At 41.4% G+C, this 24,331-nt stretch overlaps 1 protein-coding gene and 1 long non-coding RNA gene across 4 annotated transcripts in view; one reads left to right on the top strand and one right to left on the bottom strand.

Annotated features, from left to right (window-relative positions):
• Window positions 1-24,331, bottom strand: part of LOC132419825 (uncharacterized) — a 94,490-nt gene that overhangs the window by 4,368 nt on the left and 65,791 nt on the right. The gene's annotated exons all lie outside the window — the stretch shown is intronic.
• IQCH (IQ motif containing H) overlaps window positions 1-24,331 on the top strand; it is a 209,680-nt gene that overhangs the window by 136,957 nt on the left and 48,392 nt on the right. For all 3 annotated transcript variants that reach the window (XM_060003709.1, XM_060003716.1, XM_060003715.1), the window contains 3 exons: window positions 3,978-4,169; window positions 18,291-18,411; window positions 22,353-22,639. In XM_060003709.1, coding sequence (XP_059859692.1) covers window positions 3,978-4,169; window positions 18,291-18,411; window positions 22,353-22,639 — 600 coding nt within the window. The remainder of the gene's footprint in view (window positions 1-3,977; window positions 4,170-18,290; window positions 18,412-22,352; window positions 22,640-24,331) is intronic.

Below are 24,331 nucleotides of genomic sequence, written 5' to 3'. Positions count from 1 at the left end.
GCAGAGGGCTGCAGATATCTGTGGCTCTGTAAAAAAAAAAAAATCCCAGCTCCTCAGGAAGTGGCCATATAGGAAGGAGGGGGGAAAATTCCAGAAAGGGGAAGTAAAATGGCTCTAGGAGGAAAACTATCTGCTTCTGGGTTTTGCCTTGGTCCGAGTCTATGGCTATGCCTTCTTCCAGCAGATAGTTAGGGCCCTAACTATCTGGAGAACTATTATATAATATTAGTCACTACAAATGTAGCCACTAGAGAACTAGTAATTAGCCACTTTGAGTTAGCTCTGGCAGGTGTTCTCCCATTTAACTATTTTTTTTCACAATAAAGAAAATAAAGAACAAATGGCTGTTAACATTTCCTAACCTCTGTTTCAATACATCTCTTAACCATTACTCTGAGCCAATCACAAGTGATTCCGGGCAGCCACTTCTAGGGAAACTAAAGAACTGTACACAATGAGGATGTTTGTAAGGGACAATATTTAGGGATCACGCTTCTTCTCTCAGTTGCCTGATCCTGATGCTCTGCACCTCATAGCCGCTGAGCCCCAAAATCAAGCTTTTCAACAAATCATACTTTTCAGAGACTAATTTGAAAATTTAGCTTATTAAATTGCCCCAAAAGTGTTTCAGTCTTGCTAGATAGAGTGTCCTTGGGCAATACATGGGCTCATGAAGGAAGTTCCTCTTAAAGATGGCAGCGTCTAGAAAAGGCACAGGCAATCTTAATAGGATTAAAAGAGAGGGGCTCCTCCTAACCTGGCATGTCCCTTCCATTGTCATTAACCTCCACTGGAATTTGAAGGTAACAGAGTGGATTGCTTAACTCTGCTTCCCTGTAGAATACAAGTGAAATGCATTTTTAAATGATACAATTTCATACATGTATATTAAACAATCTTCAAAGCCTTAAACTTAAAATATGTGCAATATTTATACTGAGTGAGTCTTGCTTTTGTCCCCATTGATGAGAACTCAGGCTGTCTTTGCTATGAAATATTTTAGAACTTTGTATGTTAATTGTGGTTAAAGATGCAGGAACATTTAATGCAGTAAAGCCTCCCCCTAATACTGATATTCAGAAGTAGGATAAAAACCTCTCCTCATAGACAAATTGGATTTGAAGGATGTCATTTCACCTATGGCATGTGCAAATTGTATCACAATAAACTAAGTTATAACTAAGGTCCATGCTATCTGTTTGGAAAATGTATCTCTAAGGTCAACAAGAATTGAAGTACTCCACTGAGATTTTTCCACATAGTGCCTATCTGAACATGTCAGCGTTTTGAATTTGCAGATGGTAATGAATCAATAACACTGACTTCTTACCGATGTGCATCATAAACTTAAAGCTGGTGAAAGAAAGCTGTGATTTCTTAATTTAGGTTAATAAATATTCCTGGTTATCAGTTGGATTTTAGCAGTAGACATTTTTCTACTTCTGCCCTACACCAGTATAAACTGTATGCCAATTAAAAAATATATTACATCTTTTGAACAGAGAGATTCAAATAGAAAATGATAAATGTTTGGCAATAGCATAAAGTCATTGGTTTATGATTAAGTAATTTATGTAAAAAATCCAACTTGAGCACAGTGAGCATTTCCTGTTTTGCTCCATAAAGTAACCATGCAAGTTCTCTTTCTGGCATGTGTTCCATATGAAATATTGACAGCTTTGGTTAAATAATCAAAAATGGTGACGCTATTTTAAAGCACTGTTCAATTTTCACTTAAAGATAGCGCATAATTCTTTCCAGTGGTGCAGTCTTTACAATACTATTGATCCTTTTCATTACTGTATGGGATTCATCAACAGGCACCCATTTATAGGATTCTCAGAAGCAACAAACAATAGGATTTAGAAGAAACAGATAATAATTCTGTTAGTAGTTGAAGCTTCCAAATATACATACATCCAAACATACAATGAAAAAGGCTGTGCTAGAACAACTTTCCTTACATTGGCAAAAGAATTTTATTGGATATTAACAGTCCAAAGACCATTTCTACTTCTGCAATGTATGACCATAATACAACAAATAGAATCTATCTTCTCAACACAACAGTAGAGAAAGAAGGGATGTAACCTTGGAAGGCACATTTAAAAAACCTTCCTAGGCTATGCTCATAGCCATATGGTGTGTAGACCAGAGTACTTGTCATTTAAACACCCAAATTATCCACAGACACTACTTGATAATTAGGGAGCTAAGACAATTTCATTTTCACCCTAATTGAATACCCCATGGTTGCATGGGGCTTCCAGGGATCCCAAGTATGCCTGTTTTGGTATCACTTCTACACTGCTGCATAGTGTAACATCCCCAGGAAGATTTGCTGGAAAGACACAACTCAAGAGAACAGATTGTGCCTTTAATCAAAATAATGTTAATCTTCCAGCTCCAGATTTCAACAGAACTATAATCTCGAGTTCTTTCACACTCTTTAGTTTTAAAAAATCTACTTGGTGAACAAAAACTTATCAAAGGTGAAGAGAATAGTGCTGCAGAGGCCTCCTTAAGCACAGACCGTGGCCAAGAACAACATGGGGTAGGCTCAGGAGAGAGAACGCTTGGTATTGTTTTTTCCGTGCAATATAGACTGGAAAGTCAGATGAGAAGACCAAACAAAAAAATCATTTTGTGATCTAATGAGTTATTTTTCACCAAGGCTCTACTAGAACAGTATTACTTATAATTAAGTAATCTTGCTATAGACTTTTGTCTGATTCAAACTTATCCCAAATGGCTTGTTGACTGTTTGGAAAGTTGCTTCTCTTGCTCCTCACTTCCTTCTCCACCTCACCCTTCTCCTCCACCTCTCTGCAGGCTGAGATGGGCAGCACAGTGGAGAAGAAATGGGCTTAGGTATTGGACTCAGAGCAGCCTGGGTGGAGTCTCTGCTCTGCCACTCAATGCTGTGTGATCATGGGCAAGTTATTTAAATTAGCTGAGTCTCAGTTATTTATACATAAAGAGGAATTAATAATGATGCCTACCTCATAGGTTTTTATGAGTGTTATGTGAAAAAACTTGGAATTCCCTGGAGGTCCACTGGTTAGGACTCCATGCTCTCACTGCCAAGAGTCCGGGTTCAATCCCTGATCAGGGAACTAAGATCCCACATCCTACAAGACACACAGCGTAGCCAAAAAAAAAAAAAAAAGAGAGAGAGAAAGAAAAGGAAACTCATGTAAAGAGCTTAGCCAAAGGCCTAGATCCTACTGAGAGTTCAATGATGTTAGATATTATCATCATTATTATTACTATGATATTAGAGCTTGAACTTCTATCCCTGAAACATTCATGTGACTGAGCCCAGTTCTTGAGGGAATAGTTTCAAATAAGATGTAGGATAGGTGTGTATTCCAAGAAAGTTGCTTTCATGAGTGTTTTATCTCCTTTATCTGTCTTGTACCTACAATACACATAATACACTTTGTCAACTGACCGGCCAAATGTATGTATTTCACATACACTAACGACGAAAAACTTAAATGCTTTATAGACAAGAACATTTAAAAGCTCAGCAAAGCTCCAAACAGTTAAAGTTTTCGAGACTATAACTTTTTACAACCTTGAAACTATAAAAAAAAAATTGAAGGATAAGTAAACACATAATTCCCTGAAAAAGGAAGAAAACAGTATCAAGATTCAATTACAGATATTCACAGGTTTTTTCCTTTTGCCTTTAAAAGCCAGCAAATGATAATTTCATAATTTCTCATAAATAAGATTATACTTTTAAACATGTCTTTAGTCCCACTGGTGAGTGGTTTCTTCATACCATATACATATATATACACACACATACATGTATCACATAAAACTTCTTCTAATCTGTCTTAATAACTAGAAGAAAACCGAATGAACAGACTGTTTGAAATAAAGACACATGAGAAGTACCACAACTAAGTTAACACAATAAGAAGGAATCCAGGAAACTAAATGTTGCTGTGTCTTTGGCCCCACAGATAATAGAACAGGTGAGTCAGCTGGTCATTGATCACCTGGAAATCCAACGCTGGCTCTTTAAAATGGACTATGAGTTTGGAGGAAATGGGACTGCATTTTGTGACATTCCATCCCACCTAAAGTGCTACAAGTGGGTCCTAAAGGAGAGTCACAGATACGGCCGTGAAGACTGGAGCAAGAAATGGGCACAAGTGAGTGTTCGATGGTAACTTAAACCCGAAGTGTCTGTGAACAGATAGGAGATAAAGCAAAAGGCTCTGCTAGAAGATAAGGCACTTTCTTCTAGACTCAGCTGCGTTACCTACCAGCAGTGAGACCTTAGGCAAGTTTTTTACTTTCTTTGGCCTTAGTTCTTATATACAAAGTGAATGAGGTTGATTAGGTTATTTTAAATGTTCCTTCTTGGAGCCCTAAAAGTCCTCAAATTGATTATGATAATTAGGAAGTAATCTTTTTACCATGTTCAAATAACATTACAAATCTAATCATTTGCTGTAAGTGGGTCTTGATCAGATGCTTCTAACAAGTGTTATTAAGCTAGTTGTATTTTATTATGAGAGAGAAATTCTATTAGTGAATGCTTGTGACCTGGAAGCTAATGTATAATAGCATTCTGTCAGCAGTCATATGTTTTTGAAGACAATTCAAGGAAATTTATCTAACTGCTGGTGCCTGTGAGATGTTGAGAAAATAATACATTCCAGCAAGAAAATCTCCCGGCAAGAACTGAATAGGTAAAAACTCTTAGCATATGAGTGACGTGTACAGATTTTTCCACACATATTGATGGAAGGATGAATTGTACAACTTCTTAGTCTGTTTCAAACTTGCTTAATAATTAGTTTTATATGGCCTCATATATGAATTACCCCACCATTCTAAAAGTTGCATCATTTTGCATCCAGAGACCTCGACTTGCCTGGCTTCTCTTAATCCCAATCTCTGTTTTGGCTGAGCTACTGGTGAAAGCATAACTGATGAGGAAAATTCAGACGCAGATTCCCTTAACTGATTCCTTCCCCACCGATGTCTGTAGTAGTGGGCTCTGCAGTGATTTGCATCTGCTTTGAGCAACCCACTATACGAGTATATGAATCAAGACACAAGTGATAGAAAGGGAGGGGCACACAAGAGAGAACCCCATTATTCTTGTGAAAGTGAAATGACGAATAAATCTAGAGAATAGTCGGAAGGGAGAGTTCCCTTTTACAAATGTTACTGTTCTCCTCATAATCTATTCCGGGCTTTTCCTCCCCTTCCATCAGTGAATGGACTAAATGCAGTACTTGTCATGGCTAGCTTTTTACATATTATTTAAAGGATACCAAAATGAATTACTCTTCTAGAAAAAAATAAAACAGGGAAAATGTATTTAATTTTGAGGCCCACAGAGGTTTCTCTTGTGTTCTCCTTGGACTAGATTTTGTTTCATCTTATATAAAAAAAAAATTTTAAGCAAAACTGTTGAGATTAAACCATGAAAAGTATGACTTTTTTAATCTAAAAGACTGAAATGTTAGTGTACAAAGTATTTGCTGTCTCAATATTTCAAACCAATTTTCATAAAATTCTCCTGACACTAGACTATGATAAATTTGAAATGTTTGACTTTAAGTTTTAAAAATATTTAAAATATTAGCATTTGGCTGAATTGCATTTAGAAACCTGAATATATATTAATTTCAATTATTTTAAACAATACTGTTTTAAATTGTCACCAAATACATTTGGCATTATTGTTGTCAAATGTGACACTTTTGAATAATTAATAATCTGTCTAAATCTTTTTTTAACTTAACAAGGGAAAAATCATTATTATGAAATCTTTTTACACTCTGAGACCTGTGCTTGGCCAGGGTGTGGTTAGAAGCCAAAAATAAAAATAAAAAATAAAGTAGTTCTGAAGAGCTTTTTTTTTTTTTTTTTGTAGGAGACTTTTGACATTCTTTTGCCTTCAAAGTGAAATTGCATTCAGAGTGGAAGTGAACCGCAAGTTCCACTGAGTGTAGCTATTGAAAATTTAGGATTAGAATTATCTTTTGTCCCAGAAAACCGTCATAACGGTGCACATTTAGACATCAAAACATTACTTTATGAGCACAGGCATGTTTTAATGTCCTATTACAGTTTGTAGACCTGTTTCTTTTGATAATGAAGATGTTGTGTCATCAAGCCTAGCCTGGCACATACAAAACATATACTGGCAGGTTATTAAAAATATCAGCTTCTTGATGAAAGACTATCCTGCAGGCTAAGAGTCCAGAGAAAGACTCCATTCTGGGAGAATTATTAGAAATGAGAATATGACTGTAAGCACTAAACTATGTTAGTACTTACAAATAGCATCATTTGCATAGCAGTTTATGACACGATACCATGATTTTTCTCATTGGTATGTTGTAGGCAACAGATTAAAAACAGTGCTGTTTATGGGAGTTTGAACTGTTTTGAGAGGCTCTTGCATCTTATGTAAATATTGGTTTTAGAGGTAGGCATGATTCAGTGTAGACTCAAGGATCTAATATAAAGATCATCTTTTTTTCTACCTATCTAATTGAGAACGAGAGTTGTTTGGTTGCAGTTGAGACTTGAAACAAAGTCATGGAATCAACAAATGCTAAAACATTGAAGTCACATTTAAAAAATCAGTGTTGACCTGTAGGTGATTTTAGGAAAAGCAGAATGTTACGTGATGGCCACAATGAAAACAGCACAACTCTCATTTTTTTCATGATGGCTTGGTACCAACCTTACTCTCTTCATCCTACCAGCTAACAAAACCTACGTCCGCCAACAGGTTCCAGTAAACTCACTCACTTAAGTACTCAATGCTTGTTAAGGTTCAAATGAATCTACACATGTGTGCATGCTCCAAAGACCCCACTCCCCAGTTGGGGGGATTTCATTTAGTAGGAATAACGGCTTAAGCAAAGACACACCTGTAGGGGAAAAACCTTCCTGGATACTCTCACCTAAGACAGTGTAGGGAGACCCAAGGAGACATTTGTTGTGGTACTAGTCCTTCTTGTGCCTTTTTCTTTCTTTCTTTTTTTAAGGGGTAAAATTTCCCTCCCTCGCTCCTAGAAGATTGGCTTGGTGGTAGTGAGGCCTGGTGACACTGCTTTAGAAGAGTAGTTGCCAGAATACTGGCCTAGACGTGAGATTTAGCATTTTGTAGACCCATGAATACACTATAAGGTCTTGACATTTCTCCATATTTCTTAATAATAATAATAGAATTGTACCATCGCATATTTGATCCACGGGTGGTTGATGTGGAACCCGCAGATACGGAGGGCAACTGTGCAATGCCATTTTATACATGGGACTTGAGGATTCTTGGATTTGGGTATCCATGGGAGTCCTGGCATTTCAGTACTTTATGTGAATTGACTCATTCAATCTCAGAAAAAAACGGAAGTTTTTATTCATTTACTTCCACACCACTTTGATACGGAAGATATTGTCACTCTGTTTACCGACGGAGAAATTGATGCTTGGGAAGTGCAGTGACTTGCCCAAGTTCACACAGCTAATAAATGATCCGCACCTAGTTTGGAACACACATCCACTCCTCCTGGCCCCGTGCCGTTGCCACACTGAGCTGAATCCATTTAGAAAAGACCCGTTGTTTGAAAGCCTTAGAGTAGCGTTCTCCCTCAGGTCCCTGCCGTTGTGGCCTGCTGCCCTCGTGGCAGATTGTCTGCTTTCTACAGAGACTTGCGGGAAACACAAATGTCCCACAGCTATTGCTCTCAAATTTCTTCCCTTTCCTGTCTGAAAGGAGAGCTGCTGTCCTGTTGCCAGCAGGCTGAGATGTAAGAGGGCCATCGGTACACACACCTCATAGTTTCAGAGAAGAGGCCCTGTTGGGGGGTCTGTAGGATTCGGCTTTGCAACCTAACTGCCTCACGTACCTACTTATGTGCATGGGTGAGGAGAGTGAGTTTTAGATATCACCCTTTGATCATTCATGGAGGTGACAAATTTTCAATGCCTTTCTCAACTTAGTACACTAGCAAGATCATTTTACTGAACCTGTAAATTCTCACAGAGCTTAGAGTAAGTAGCCTATCTTCACAATCAGACACAGCATTAAAAATATAGTGAGTTTTTAAAACCCTGTTTTTTGGATAAGCAACCACATATTTTGTTTGTTTGCTTTTAGTCTCCTGTTCCAGGTTGACATGTAAACTTCCTCTGAAGCAAAATGAGGTCTGGAATAGGCTAGTATGAATAATTGAACATTCAGGATAAGTAGGAGGTGGCCTGGCTTCGTGGGTTCCATAGCCTAGGCGCACAGAGGTTACTCGGGGGGAACCATGGGCAAGTCACTTCAGCTCTCCAGGTCTCTATCGCTTCAACTGTAAAGAGAAGTAATATTAGTACCTGTCTCCTGGGCAGGTAGTGAGAATTAAATGAGATAACCTTTGTGGGTTGGCTACCGATGTACTTAGCACATAAGACTTCAAGAAATGCTACTTGTTATTAATATTACCATAAAATTGCATTACAGTTAAATTGTAGGTAATATTGAACAAGTACATACAATTTAATCTTTTTATGGTGATTCAGAAGGTCCTGTAGCATCTTGTAGGCTTCCAGAACATTGTTCTATGCATCAATTATCATTACATAGGATTGTGGCTGTTGTGGATACAGAATGTTGACCAAGTTGTGCCTACCCAATGATTTACCCAGATAATGCCTTTAAAAGAATAAACCATGAAAGCAGCCTGGTTTCTTGTAATTTGAAAACAGAAAATAATTCCAGTTATTTAAACTTCCTACATGTTGTATAAAGAGGCATTGACCTGATAAAGTAGAGATTTTTCTGACCACAAGATTGAGACCCGGTTGCTTCATTTTCCGGTTCCAGTTGATGTCTTTTCTAATTAGTGTAGCAGCACGTCACCGCAATCATTGGAAAGTCTTAGTCATTTACATATTTTTCCTTATCTCTGAAAATGACTTAGAATGTTTTCTTCCAGTTCAATGGCTGTTTTCATGAAGCTGCCAGGGTTGGGTGTGAGGTGCTTCTCTGTGCCTGAGGAAGATGATAGGAGAAGGAAAATTGCCTCCCCAAGTTAAATGAAAGCTGGGTCCCCCTTCTGAGGACCTATAATAATCAGCTATACAAGCTGTTGGTTTGTGTGTCCTATTGATTTAATATGCTTCTAATCAGTACATAAAGCTATGGGCCTGCAGTGTTAATTTTTCATATGCTTACAAAGTACCCTTTGATTTTCTGTCACACGTTAATTACAGCGTTTTGCCATTAAATAGGAAGCTTTGTGTAAACTAATTACTAGGTAATCATTGTCTACTGCAAGCATGCTGTTTGTACCTTTTATTTTATTCTAAAAATGCACAGATCTCACAGTCTGGAAACCCTCTACCTTCCAGCCATTAGCTCTCACTAATTCATAGCATTATTGTGGTGAGAGTATAGGAGTTGTAATTGTTGTGGTATCAGAGCTGTTAATTACCGGAGTAAACAGTTGAAATGGTGCCAAGGTCTATTGTACAAGGCAGAGAAAAGGAGGTTTAAATGTTACTCCCACCATCTGGGGACTAGGGGAGAGGCAAATGCTTGAGAACAGCAGTGAGGCGCTATCGCCTCAGCTCCAGGGTTGGCGGCCATATGGATCCGGAATATTTTGAATCAATTGAATTTAACTACCAGTTTTCGCGATAACAGCGTGGAAGGAAGGAATAAAGCAAAAGATGAGAGGAACAAGAACTGGTTATGTTTTCACATACAGGAAGTCCCCATTGGAGTTCTTTTGGAAATATCTGCTTCAAGCCACATAGCAGGCACGGATATTTGGAACAGATTCAGAGTGGGTTTTACTCTCCTCTGCCGGCCACTGCGCCATTTGCTTCTGGTCGTCTGTCCTCCATGCCCCTCGGTGAGAGAGGGATGCCCTTGAGAAGACCCAGACTTTCGTGTAATTGTGCCAGAGCAAACAAAAAATCCTCACTTTTGGAATTCACCGATTTACTACCCTGGTATTTTAATAAGCATGGTCTGTAGAAAAAACAACAATACTAAATATATAATGCTATCACATCCACCTCAAGTATATACCTCTGTACACATGGAAATATCAAAGAAGGTACAGACTCCGATTAAGAAAGGCAGATGCTTGCCCATTTATTTTGTATAAAATTAAAATATAAATCCTCCTGATAGTCTCCCATTTCAGTCGACAAATTCACCCCACTCCCCACTACTTGGATGAAAAATCAAGTCCAAAGGGCACATGTGTTTTCTTTTGCTTTTAATTTTCAACTAAAGAGCTTTTTCAGCATATGCAGTATTCTCAACCAGCGATATTTCTCTAACTGGAAAGAAAGAAACCTATTGTCAATAATAATAATTATGGCCACTACCATTTATGGTTGATTTTTAAACTGCGTGGTTTCTGCTTTAAAATACCGTGTAATCTTTAAAACAGTCACATGTTTTTACTTGATGTCACTCATATTTAATATAATTGCCTTTAAACCCATTGTCCAACATTAAAAATATCTTTAAAAAAATCTACCACTTGCTGCTGTAACTACTTTTTAATATCATTCCCAAAACATGAACATATTCTTCTTTTTTTAAACCACCCTGGATTATTTATTTTTAATTGTTCTTTTAGCAGATGTTGAAGTAATTCAGAGAATAGTGTAAACAACTCCTTTAAAGAGAGCGATCACAGACGACCACATACACCATGAACCAAGGGCAGTGCCTGTCCGGCTTTTATGGTGGCCGCTTTGGCCCACAGGAAAAGTTTTTCCTGCTTTTGTGTATGTGCAAAGTTCAAGTTAGAATTTCAAGAAATGCTTAATCTTTATCTATTGAAATCCCCAGCATGCAGCGCGACAGGGTGAGCCTAGAAAGAAAATCATGGCCCCCTGTGGAGAGGGGAAAAAAGAAACAGCAGTTGAAGAGCTGGAAAGCTGAAAGGGAATGAACCTCTCTAGCGTTTCTGGTCGGGGCGAAGCAGTTGTGCTGAGCTTTGGAATGGAGGCGCAACATATGTGCCTCAGTTGGACAAAACGCTTCTCGAGTCAAATCAACTGCTAGGCCTGCACGCTGGTGCAAGGTGGAGGCCTGGATAATGAGGGACAGACTTCTCGAGAAGCAGCGCGTGGATAATGCTACATAAGTATGGAATTATATACCACATTTTCACCATTCTGTTTAATGAGAGCCGCCACCGCAGCGAATCACTTGCCACACAGCCAAGATGGGCCATTAGCTATCAAGGGAAAATTGTCTTTGCCGCTTTCAGCAGATGGAGCAAATATTTTACAAAGCAATTTTACATACCAAAAGCATTTGTGTGCCTTGGTAATGTTGGCTGTTTTACATTATGTTACCTTCTACGGCAGCATAATTTGCCATCTCATCGAAGGCAAAGTTGGCATTTTTGATTTTTCAACTCTCAATTAACAATTAAACATGGAGTATTAAGGTAGTCCTTAAACTTTAAGTAGGTGTGGAGAGTCGTTTATGACTTGCTGGAGACATTTTCATTTTTTCTTCATCCTCTCAGCCTATTTTTGCACTCTAAAGAGGGACGATTGCTAATGATTTTAATGGAAAGGAACGAGTGAAAACCTCACTACTGACTGCAGAATGAGAGTAGCCAATGCATAGAGTGATCAGAGCCTTTGCTGGCTTAAGCATCCAGCATGGACTGTGGATACACGGTTTGGCCCACCCCTTTGTATCAGTTTAAAATGTTTAATATTCAATAACACCAAGTCCAACTCAAAATGACTTTAAAAATAAAGAGAATTTTTAAAAATAAACATAAAAAATAAGCAGAATTTATTATTATCAGCTAACTGAAAATCCAGAGATTGGCTCTGGCATCAGACAAGGCTTAATCCAGTGGCTCAGTATCACTAAGGACCCAGTTACTTTCCATCACTCCTCCGTACTGTGCATAATGTCTGCTCCATCCTAAGGCTGGCTGTCCCCAGGGTCGCTAGATGGCTGCCAGTGGCTCCTGGAGCTTGTCCTTAGTCAAGTAGCTCCTAGAGCTTGTCCCCGGTCAAGGTAATAGGAAGAGAGAACATCTCACCAGGCAGCATTCTCAGAAGAGCATAAAAGCTTCTTTCTCAGAAGGCCCCAGCAAGTGTTTCCTAACACCCCCCAGCAAGTATTTCCTAACACTTGATTAGCCTGATTGGGTCATGTGCCCCTCCTGAACCAATCACTGTGGCCAGGGTATGGCTTTGCTAACCAGGGGCCCATCCCTGGAGCTGAGCGTGGAGTCACTCTCAATTCTTGCATAGCTAAGAATGGGGTAGGGACAGTTGCTGAAAGGAAGTTGGGTATATCATTACCTGGAACGAGGGGACAAAGATGCTAGGCAGACAACAACAGATGTCCATTCTACCATTTGTCATAAATTTGACACCACAGACTTAGCATCACATGTGGATGATCTAAATCTGACCCAGATGGACCATCAATGCCCACTGATGGCAGTTACAGACCCAGATCTCATCGCACTATGGCATACTGGTAGCAACTAGATTTGAATCCCAGTTTGCTACTTCATGGGTGTGTGACATGGAATGGAGATGATAATTACTACTTCAGAGACTGGCTTTGAGATAATAAATATAAAATCCCTGGCACAGACCTACCACATGGTAAGCTTTCAACAAGAGAGAGCTATTGTTTTACCTAAAAAATAACTACAGTGGTAAAAAGTGTCCTGTGTAAGCAAAGTAACCTTCCTAAATTCACCCTCAAATTCGGAATCCCTCCCTTCTCTCCATCTCTGTGCCGCTAGCCTTTCAAATCCTGGAACCCACACTTTCCCTTTGAAAGAGGCAGCAGGGGTGGTGGAAACCACTCACCCCAGAACCAGAGGCAGCCAGAGAGCTCCTGTGGTCTCGCTGTATGAGTGTAGAAGCACCATCCCCTCTTCTGTTACACGAGGCATTTGTCTTAGATGTTCCACATGGCCTCTTTCAACACTGACATTCTTGCTTAGTTTTTCAAGTGATTGTCTTGCCCTTTTGTCCCTATTCCTCCATTTAGGGATATCAGAAGACTCTATAAAGCAGAATCATCTAGGTAGGTCCCTTGGTTTCTCTTTTGAGCAACACCAATGTCTGATGTGAGAGACTGGAGGTGATTAGCCGAGAAGTTACTTTACTTAATTCACCACTGCCGATCCAGCAAAGAAGCTTCTGAAGTAAAAGGAGTATTGGTGAGGTTGATATTTAGAGCATCTAATTTGTATTCTTTCTTCCTCCTTGCTCATCCTCCCCAACACACACACACGCACACACACACACACACACACACTCATACTCACACACACACACACATACACTTAGAATTTACTTGGGAAAGTTACCTCTCTGGAGCTTGAAGTAGCTTTAGTCATTGAGGGCAATATTAAAATGGATATGCTAGCAGCTTCCCCTGAGATATCCTGAATTTCTTTCAGTCAAATATCTCTTCCTTCAAATTTATACTTTCTTGATAGAAAAAAGAGAGAGAGCTGAGAGGCAAAGTCCATGCTTGATAGACAAGAATCTCTAGGATGCACTGGTCAGGCTGATGGAGGCCCTGCGGTTATCTTGGAACACTCCAAGGTCATGACTATCACTGATGCACTCTGAGGGGTAAATATGGATACTGGGTGACAAGGCTACGCAGTGGCACAGATGCGGCTCAGGTTCCTCCTGGATGGGAATTGCTCTAGAGCTATTAGCTCCACAAAGGCCAGCAGCTAATGTGCATTGCCAGAGCCAGTGCAATCATAATGGAATGAAGATCTGGAACTGATTTTTTTCAAGAAGTGAAGGGTATTTTTCTAACATTTGTTTATCACCCATGAGGTCTAAGCTTTCCTTTCCACACCTCCAGAGTTGTTAGCTCTAAACGATCTGCTCCATGTGGATGATAAACTCTCTGAAACACTAACCAGTAGTAGTCTATCACCTTGATGTGCCTCATTGAACTACTCATTTCATAAGTATGTAAGATAGAGAATCTGTGCCCCGGTTGCTGGCTTTTAACAGATATTCTACACACACACACACACACACACACACACACACACACACACACATTGCAAGGGTGAAAAGCAGTGGGGAAGAAGGCAAACTAGCAATGGTTCCCCCAACTCCGTTGTTTTCTGTCTTCAGTCATGGGTTGAAAATCACCCAATAACAGAATCTGACAACTCAGCCAGTGATCTTACACAAGCCTCCTCACTCCAGGGGCCTCTACTTGCCATTTGTAGAGCAGGGGAAATAATCCTGTGCTGGCCCACCTCAGAGTGTTGGTGTCAGGACCAAAGGAGATAATGAATGTGAGCCTGCTGTGACAAGAGGAAGTATTTTATGAATACGGTTCTGATGATTCACATGAATTTGGGGGTTTGTGTGGCACGGTTTTGTACATCTGTGTCCGTGTGCATCAATGTGTACTTAAGCTTACTCTGAACAGAATAAGCCCCAATAGCTACAGATCTTCCGTTATCAGCATCTGCCCTTAAAGTTGTGGTAATTGTGTTTGAACTATGCAAAATGATATACACTAGAGAACAGAAACTCCCAAGCTGAGAACTTGCATCTGATGTCTCTTCATTGGAACTAAGGCCATTCTTAGTATAATCCTTCTATTTCCTATCAGATGCTTTCAAAATAAAGAAATAAATTGAACAGTTAATACCTCCCACCCCATTATTTCTCTGCGTATCTTTTTCTTAGAGAGTTCCTCGTGGCCCCAAGCTGCCTCTGTGTGCCCCAGCATCCCCTATCGAATGTCACCCTGCAAGTGCCTTCAGCCCTGTACTCCTCATGATGGGACACAATTTCCACAGCAGACTTTCCTCTAGGAAATTTACCCCCTTGCTATGGCTTTGTACGCAGCACAAACGCTGTAGATCAAGGCAGAATGGCTGGCTCTGTAAGCAGAGGCAGTGAGGGCAGCCTGACACAGTGTCCAGATGCCTCTTGCAAGCTACAGCCTCACAAGTTAATTATTGGCCTTCACATAGCATGTTGCCTCAGAGGTGACACTTCATAAATGTCACCTTATTTATCTTTCCAGTGCCCCTCAGAGGCCGGGAATCTCATAAAATCCACCCAGGAAGCATTGGTGCTTCTTAAGTAGTCATCCCCCAAGGTGGTCCCTGGGCAGCAAGGAGGGAGCCTGTTGCAAGGTTTCACATTTTCCCTTATTCTGTAACTTCAGCTCTTCGGGGCTGGGTCCCTGTGTTTATCACCGCCACGACTCAGTCCACAAATATTGAGTGTTCCCTGTGCTGAGCGCTGGGGAGCCTGACCTCAAAGCCACTGACCACGCCATTAAGGAGCCCCCGGGGGGCTGGAGAGCATGGGGAAAGGATACCCCACAGGGATGGCAGAGAAGGCTTCCTGGGGGAGGGATGACTGGAACTAACTCAGAGAGGGTGAGGAGCAGTCAGCTAGGTGAGGAAGCGGGGGAAGGAAGGCAGAGGAAAGACATTGAACCAGGGCAGTTTGGGGCAAGACTGAAAGCCAGAAAGGAGAGAAGTGAGGCTACATTAGCAATCAGAGGCCAGGTCACAGAGGGCCTTTGTGTGTCGTACTGAGGAGTTTTGACTTAATCCTTAAATAGATAGAGATCTAGTTTCAAGACTTAGGTGGCAAAGCTTTCACACACTCCTTCATTATCTCACCTCCATCTCTAGTCTCCCCGCACCCCAACACATAAACACTCTTTCTCCTTAGTTCAGTTAGGCCTGACATTCTGTAATTTTTTTCCTCGATTTTTTTTATTGTGGTAAAATACCCATAACATAAAATTTACCATCTTAACCATTTTTAAGTCTACAGTTCAAAGGTATTAAATACACTCATAATGTTGTGTAACCATCACCACCATCCATGTCCATAACTCTTTTCATCTTATAAAACTGAAACCCTGTACCCATCAAACACTAACTCCCCATTCCCCCTCCCCCTGACAACTACCATTCCACTGTCTGTCTCAGTGATTCTGACTACTCTAAGTACCTGTCATTTTCTGCATGAATGAATGAATAAATGAATTACTTCTCTTGAACTGACTTGATGGGATAGCAGATAGCAGATCACTGGATAGATGGTTCAACACCTTTCAGAAACAGGGCAGAAAGGGCCCTTTAATCAGAGCAGAACAAAAAGGAAGTCTCCACTGTCCTGGTAGAGGGCCTGCCCTGCATGGGTTCCTTCCTTGACATTTAGTTTCCCAAGCAGGGTGGGAACCTACAGACGTGCTTCATCGTCCCAGCTTTGGGGCACTGCATGAATCATAGACAATTGGTCTCTTTCGATAGAGTAGGATGGTTTTAACTGAAACAAGTGTAAAACAAAAAGAAAGATGGGTGTGGAGGACAGTGCTCAAAGAAGGAACCAAGAAGGGGGGTCCAGGTTGTTGGAACTGCGTGTTTTGTGTGCTTGTTTCTGGTTTAGATGCAGGGCCTTGGGGAGATGAGGTAACGTACAGTAAAGAGCAGAGAAGATGTAAACTGTGCAGGATACAAAGTGCTCGGGCTTTGACAGCAACTTCCCTGCCTATTAACTCCCAAGGTAGAGGCTCCTTGTGTAAGCTGGCTTCCCCAGCCCTTCTTCACGACCCCCAACTGTGCAGAGAGCCACCCTGAACAAGGGTGGGCGGCGGCACTCTCCCTTCCTCATGGCATTTTTGTTTTGTACGTCAAGCACTTACTAAGCTAACTAATGAGACTCTACCACCAGGATTTTCTGGATATTTCAGAAATTATTCAGGTGACTGGGACCTGCCTAGCGTGTACTCTCAGATATTTATTTGTCTTCTATTGTAGATTTTCAGAGGGTACGGGACCCAGAATGAATCAGATGTTCCAAGGAGCTGGGGGAGGGGGGAGGACAGTCACTTTTTAAAGGCAGGGAAATTGAAAATAAATAGCTGTACAGATGATTTCTAAGATTCCTTCCTGCCCCACTCGCCAAAGCTGATTCTTTTCTGACTCTTCCAAATACTGATGTTCACTCAAAGATTAGAAAGTTCCCCAGCAACCCAAAGCAAGCCTGAGTTTTTCTCGTCAATGTCCTATATTTTGAATATGAATCCTGCCCATCAAATGTTTTGTGTCTAGTGCCCTGCTCTTCTTCTGAGAGGAAAAATATCTGAAGAGGTGGCTTCTATCTAAAAAATTTTAGATAGTCTAAGGCTTTCCAAAAAAAAAACAAAACCAAAATGTCCCGACAAACCGAGTCTTTTCATGTCAAAAAGCCAGGTTTCTTATTCATCAGAGGGTTTCCTACTGTTTTCATTTTGACAGGATGCTCTGTAGTTTGGGGTTGTTGTACAATGACGTGGGGCCAGCCTCACATCTAGGCAGATGAGGCTATGACCTAGTGGGGCACATCAGGTGACTGAAGCCAGCCCCCCTCCCCATCTCACTCTTCCAACCTGCCCCCTCCTAAAATCCCACCTCTACAGGGTCAGCCGTGGTTTAAGGCTTTGATACCAGAGTTACATGGAGACCCCCCAACCAGGGGGAATGGGCACGGCTTAAAGAGATGAAGGTGCCCAAGAAAGACCCTGCCAACTCCACGATCTCTCCCAAGATTAGCTCTGTTAGGGTCATAGTATAAAAAACATTCCCATCTGGGTTGCCAAGAGGGAGGGTGGGTGGGGAAGGGAAGGAATGGGAATTTAGGAGGAGCAGAGGCAAACTATTATATATAGGATGAATAAACAACAAGGTCCTACTGTAGAGCACAGGGAACTATATTCAATATCCTGTGACAAACCATAATGGAAAAGAATATAAATACATGTATAACTGAGTCACTTTGCTCTACAGAAGAAATTAACACATTGTAAGTCAACTATACATCAGTAAAATCTTTTTTAATGAAAAAAAAATTCCAGTCTGAAGGACCTTAGGGAGAAGGTAGTGAACCCCACCTTTTACACACTGGGAAACTGAGGCCCAGAGTAGGGAGGCACAGTGCCCGAGGACATGCCATTGGTCAGGCTGCTGTGGGTCTGAAACTGGGGTTACCTGACGCCCAGACAGAAGGCTGCCTTTTGGAGACAACAGGCACGATTAGCAGCAATATTTAGGGGCCAAGTCCCTTTGAAATATGAAAATTGAAATGGCTGGAAAAATAGAGAATATTTTCAAAATGGCTTTCTGACTCTGGGTAAACAGTAACCACATTTTTTTTGCCTGTTGGAGGCCTGGTTTTTAATCACTCCACAAGCAGTTTTCATTTCTGTAGTAAAATTGCTTGTGGTTCTATTTAATTTGTTTCTGCAGGAGCCAGCTTTGGTGAAGATCTCCGAGGAGCTGGCGGGCGTTTTAGCACAGCACGCACAGCCAGTCAATGAGAAACGGTTCCCGACATGGAGGAAATTCCTCCAAACATTTCTCAGTCAAGGTAAATAAGACTGTAAAGCTTCTATTGAGGATTAGTCTGCACAACCTTGAATTCTAGTTTTGAGTCAACCTGGGGCCAACTTGAATACCTTGCAACTCTTGTGTTGGTTTAGAAAAGTGCTCCTACAAGCAGACTTTCTTTCTGTTTTAAGCTTTGCCTAAATATTTATCTTGCACTCAGCCTCTTAAGTAAGCAGGAACTGAGCATACCAAGCGTGCCACGCATAGCTCAAGATTCTGACTTCTCCTGAGAACTAGGCTTTGGAATCAGACGACCTGGGCTTGGATCTCATCCTTGACCTTGAGGTAGGTTCTTAAACCCTCAGGGGCCCAGTTTCCTCACCTACTTCACAGGGTTTTTGGGAGGATTCAATGAAATACAGATATGAAAGTTCCTTCCGTGGAGCCTGACTCAAAATAAAGTCTTTAAGAAATGTTAGTTTCTCCTTCCATTTTCTAGGAGAGCAGAAACGGTCTCACTTCCAGTTCTGAAGGTAGACTTTGTAAATAAGATCCTCTACAGTCCTGGAGCAAAGTCAGCCTCTGTTTCTTTCATCCTCCTCCTCTTGACGTCTCCTCAATTTTCCAATGACATTAGGAGGTCAGTGGATGAGGGAATGAATGGAGCAAATGCTGCTTATCCCCAGTTGGAGAGGTCCTGTGGGAGTGCTACACCGAGGCACGGCCACACACTGCCCCTCACTCTCCAGAAGGTTACAGTGTAAGGCAGATATTCCTATATGCTTACCCACATGAATTATAAGAGAAGGCTAGGATACAGACCACAGAAGATATCTTTCCACTCTTTACCACTGTCAAACGATGATAATATATTAACATGAATATATAATAGTGTTATAATAATATTAGATCAGATGCTAACAACAGCAGCAGCAACAAGCCAGTGGTGAGAATAGCACAGTGAAGATAACATAACAAGCACAGTCTGTGCTTACTATGTGTTAGACCCTATTCTAAGTACACCTACATTAATTTCTTTGATCCTCCCAACAGGCCTATGAGGTGGGTAGCATTATCACCTTGCTTTATAGAGGAGGAAACTGAGGTACAAAAGATTAAGTAACTCACCCCGAATCACTCTGTGATTACGTAGCAGAGCCAATAAAAGGCTACCCCTGTGCTGCCCCAGGAGTCTTGGCCAGAGCCAATGGGTATATTTACCAAGGAATACCTCCTAGCTCAAGGTATGAGATCGCATGGGAAATGACAGATCTGTTGGGCGTTGGAATATACTGCAAGGCAGAGTGGGGTGGAAGGGCATAGTAAACACTCTGTTAATGAATTATTTAAGCAAGGCGTCGGATGGCCCACCATCTAACAAGAATGCTGAAAAAGGATTCTTCACTGGTGCAGGGAGAAGCGCGGGGTGGGGGGCAGTTATAAGGCACAATCTCTAATGTCTTCTCAAATCTAAATTTCTGTGATTCTACAAATTTCCACATGCACCCACTGCCAGAAAAGTAAAGCTAAAAGAGTCAACCCCATGCATCAATGGAAGAAAATAAGGTACATGTAATAAAAAACGGTTAAGAATAAAGGATTTTTTTAAGTTAGGAGGGGAAGACCATGAAGATCTCAGGTCCATACAGGACAGGATGTTAGGAAGTTTCCAGATCTTATAAGGTCAGTCTGCAAACCTTCCTCTAATCTATTATTTTCATGGGAGCTTTGTAGATTAGAAAGGGTATTCCCAGCCACTGTCTCACCTGAGCTGTATGACCACAAGCTTAGGCTTTGCCTCAACCTCCTTCATCTCTATCCTTTCTTCCTCTCTCTCGGTCGTGTTGTAATCACAGTGCTTATTTACGGGAGGCAGAACAAGCTTTATTGAGCCAATTTTATAGAAAAAGAAAGAGGCTTAAAGCTTGGAAGTGACTAGGGCAAAATCACACAACAAATTCGTGGTGAATGGGAACACAGTTAAGATCCTACAATTTTAGCATGTCTCAAAAATCCAGTTCTGGTAAGTCATGTGTTTTCAAACCTCTGCGGGCTCTGAGCCCAGTGCGTACAGCAGGCCCTGCGTAAAATGCTCACTGACTGAGAGAGGCCTTCCCCCAGGTTTCCTGACCCTTCGGCCACCATCTCCTGCCATCCTCCCCTATTGCCTGTTTCATTTCATTTCTACTCTCTGAAGTGTGCTTATGGTCACAAAGTGTGCTAGAGATTTGACTTCTACATTGTCATAGGATTATATCAAAGGCAATACATTTTTAAAAGAGGAATTAATTGCTTCGAAAGGAAAAAAATTAACGGTGAAAAAACCATGGTTCTGTTGCTGAGAAGACAATACAAATAAGCTACTTTGAAGTAAAATAATCTTGTAACTGTAAAGGACAATGTGTTTTCACTGAAGCACCATCTTTCAAAATGTAGGTGATAGCTAAAGCCACAAAGTTTTCTGAATCAGAGACTCAATAGGTTTTTTTGCTTTTTCTTGTGCATTGTGTCATTGCTGTTTTGTTACCTTTACCTTGCTAAATCCCCGGCAACCGGTATTTGGGTACAGCACACACTAGGAACCTCATTTAAAGAAAAGCACATCTCAAACCAACCAAAAAGATAAATCAGTTTTCCTTCTGAAACTCAGTTTTCTTTAGGACCAGCTCCAACCACATTTATAGACATTTAAAGAAAGTGCCTTTTGTATAAAGTAACAGATGGCTGCATTTGAGAATTGTTAAAATTTCAGGATTTAACCATCTATGCTGTTCAAAGGCTGTGAGCAGAGGTCACCTCCCCGCAAATTCCTGAAATACAGGCCAAGTTTACCTTAATACTGTCAGGCTTCAGAGGCTGCCTTGTCTAGGAACACTTAATTGTTTTTACTTTTAAATTATGTTATCTGATTCTTCACAAATAATATTTAAAGTTTTTTCTATAAAAGGGATATATACAGTAAGATTTACAAGCTAGGCCTAAAAATAGAAAATAGGGCCATGTGAATTTCGTGGACACCAATGAGCTGGGCCACAAATTTATCCAGGGCTAATTTGTTGCTATGAACATCAAATTTGCCTCTATGATTTTTGTTATTCAGAGCAAAAGGTAAAATAAGATAAATTATGAAGCTCCCATGATCAGCACAGAGCAAGCTTACCTGATCTTCAAGAATGGCAGCATCTCCTGGCTCTATATTTTAAAACAACCAGCTATATATAGAAGTCCTTTGGCTGACATAATGGTCAGTGTTCTCTTATGCCTGATAAAAGCCCTAACCTGTCAAATTTTCAAAAAGCAGTGAAGTTGAACAGAAAGCGCAGTGGTCATCAAGGTACAAACTGTGGACTGTGGGCAGTTAATTCCCCCTGAGGGATTTGCTATAGTCCTCAGGTTCATTGTTCATGTACTGAATGGGCATAGGCTTGATGATCTTTACAGTGTCTTCCTAGTTACGATCAAAACTACCATTCAGGGCTTCCCTGGTGGCGCAGTGGTTGAGAGTCCGCCTGCCAATGCAGGGGACACGGGTTCGTGCCCCGGTCCGGGAGGATCCCACATGCCGCGGAGCGGCTGCGCCCGTGAGCCATGGCTGCTGAGCCTGCGCGTCCGGAGCCTGTGCTCCGCAACGGGAGAGGCCACAACAGTGAGAGGCCCGCGTACAGCAAAAAAAAAAAAAAAAAAAAAACAACTACCATTCATTGAGTCCTACTATACACCAAGCATTGGGCTAAATACTATCGACACAGTATCACGAAGATTCACAACAGTCTGGTGAGGTAGGTCTTATTATGCCCATTTTAAAAATGAGGGAAAGGAAGTTCAGAGAATTGAAACCACTTGCCCAAAGTCTCACAAGACATGGCAGATGCAGGCTCTGAGCCTCAATCCCTCTGCCAAAGACTGGGCTCTTTTCTCTTGCTCTAATGGGCACTGTCCACGTGAGCTCGTCCTTTCACCTGCCCATGCTTTTCCCCCCAGGAGGCGTGATCGAAGCATACCCACCTTCAGAGAGCGTCACCAACCTGACAGTGGACATGCTGATAGAACCCAATGGGGGAATCAGGATACTGTCAACAGGGGACCAGTTTCATGCCGAAGGCCCCTTCATCTCCTCTGGGACCACTATGCCTCAGACCTCATTGGATCCCCAAGTTCTCAGTTCTTTGTGCCTTCAAATTGGAAATGCTTGTAAAATGAAACATGTGATTGGTTACTTTTCCATCAACCTGGTGACTTTTATTGATCCAAGGACCATGGAGCAGCAGGTAAGTCGACTTGATGCCGTATGAAATACTGAAATATGTAAAGACTCCACACCGTCCATGCCTATGCAACAGGGACTGTGAGGGAGCTTCTAAGATTCACTGCTTTTCTGATGAGCTGACTGTAAATTCAGCATTTACATGGTCCATGGCAATTTGGGTGAGACCATGCTTTATGTCTGTAAATACAGGACCAGTGTTACCAAGCAAAGGGCTTGCTGCCCGATGGGTGCAGTAGCCAATACGGTACTATGGCACCAGCTTTTGAGAAAAGAAAAGGCTTTATTGCGAGGTCAGCTGGCAAGGAGACAGGAGGCAAGGCTCAAAGCTGTGGCTCCCTGATCTGGGGTTTGGTCAAGCTTTTACGAGTTAGAGGAAGAGGGTTGGTATGCAGGGCAGGTTTTCACTGAAGGGCGCTGGAATTTGGCCGTTTATGGTGAGGTGTGATAAAGGGGGCTTTAGCACCGGCTCTTCAGGGACAGCAGACCCCTTGCTTCTGTAAGGGCTCTGGCATTCAGGTTCCGGTCATGTCCAGGTCCTTTGGTTTCACGGGAAGAGAGACTTTGCTTTCGGGTGTTGTCTGAGGTCAAAATTTTCTCCTCGGTGCATACTTTGGCTGCATGACTTGTGGTTTTGTTCTGTTGTCTGTGAAAAACAACTCAGTTTCTTGTTAGAAACAGTATAGGGCTAGTTTCAGGCTGGTTCTGCCGATACACCAGGGTCTTCTCATTCGGTACAGCTGGAGTTTAAATGACTGCAACTCATTCCAATGGGGTCTCAGTTTGCCCATTAATGCTCTGCCTGTATCTTATTGTGAGACTGCTTTATGCCATCCAGGGAGTGAACCTTTCTAGAATCTGTTCTTAAATAGAAAGTTAATCATTAAAAAGGAGGTAAGAGTTGTTGTTTCTGTTCCTTTTCTTATCAGTAGTTCACCAGCAACTTAGGTCGTCAATTTTTTCTTCTTAAAAAAAGTGTATTGGGAAATATTTCATAAATATAAAAAGGTCTAAATACTAATGTAATGAACCAAGACCACCTCCAGTCCTGTGTACTCCTTGCCAATCCCCCTTGCATGGCCCTTTCTCCTCCCAGAGGTATCCACCATCTTGCAATTAGGACTTTTATTCCTTTTCATACCTTTATGCTTTTACTGCATGTGAATGTGTTACTCAACCATGTTCATTTGCCTGACATGCAGCAAGCCAAAACACTGAAATGCTGACGTTTGCAGCAAAGAAAGGGTTTATTCACAAGGCAGCGAAGCAAGGAGAAAGGAGAACAAGTCTCAAATCTGCCTCAAGGGGCATGAGAGATTTATGGGATAAAGGAGCAAGGTGGTCGTAGGCTTGGGGAGCGACGGGACAGGTGATTGGAAATAAGAGAAAGGTGAGGGAATTGTCAACCTGCACAGGAGTTACTACTAAGCTATGGGCTTCTTCGTGGGAGGCGTGTTAAAAAATTGAGGCACTTGGCATGATCTGAGGGTGGAGTTTTCGGCCTTCTGATGTCAAAATGTCACTGAGCTGACACTCGCACATGCCCAGTTGGAGGGTCAGTGGTCCTATCCAGTCTTAACCAGCTCAGCTTGAACTAGACACAGTTGACTCCAAGTTTCTGGGAAACATCTCAGGCAAACATCGTTTAGGCTAAGTGCAGCTTGGAGGACATGCACTTTTTTATAGCAACAATTAA

The sequence above is a fragment of the Delphinus delphis genome, chromosome 2, assembly GCF_949987515.2.
Source record: "Delphinus delphis chromosome 2, mDelDel1.2, whole genome shotgun sequence".
NCBI classification, from domain to species: domain Eukaryota; kingdom Metazoa; phylum Chordata; class Mammalia; order Artiodactyla; family Delphinidae; genus Delphinus; species Delphinus delphis.
This window is presented reverse-complemented; position numbering and strand designations above follow the sequence as displayed.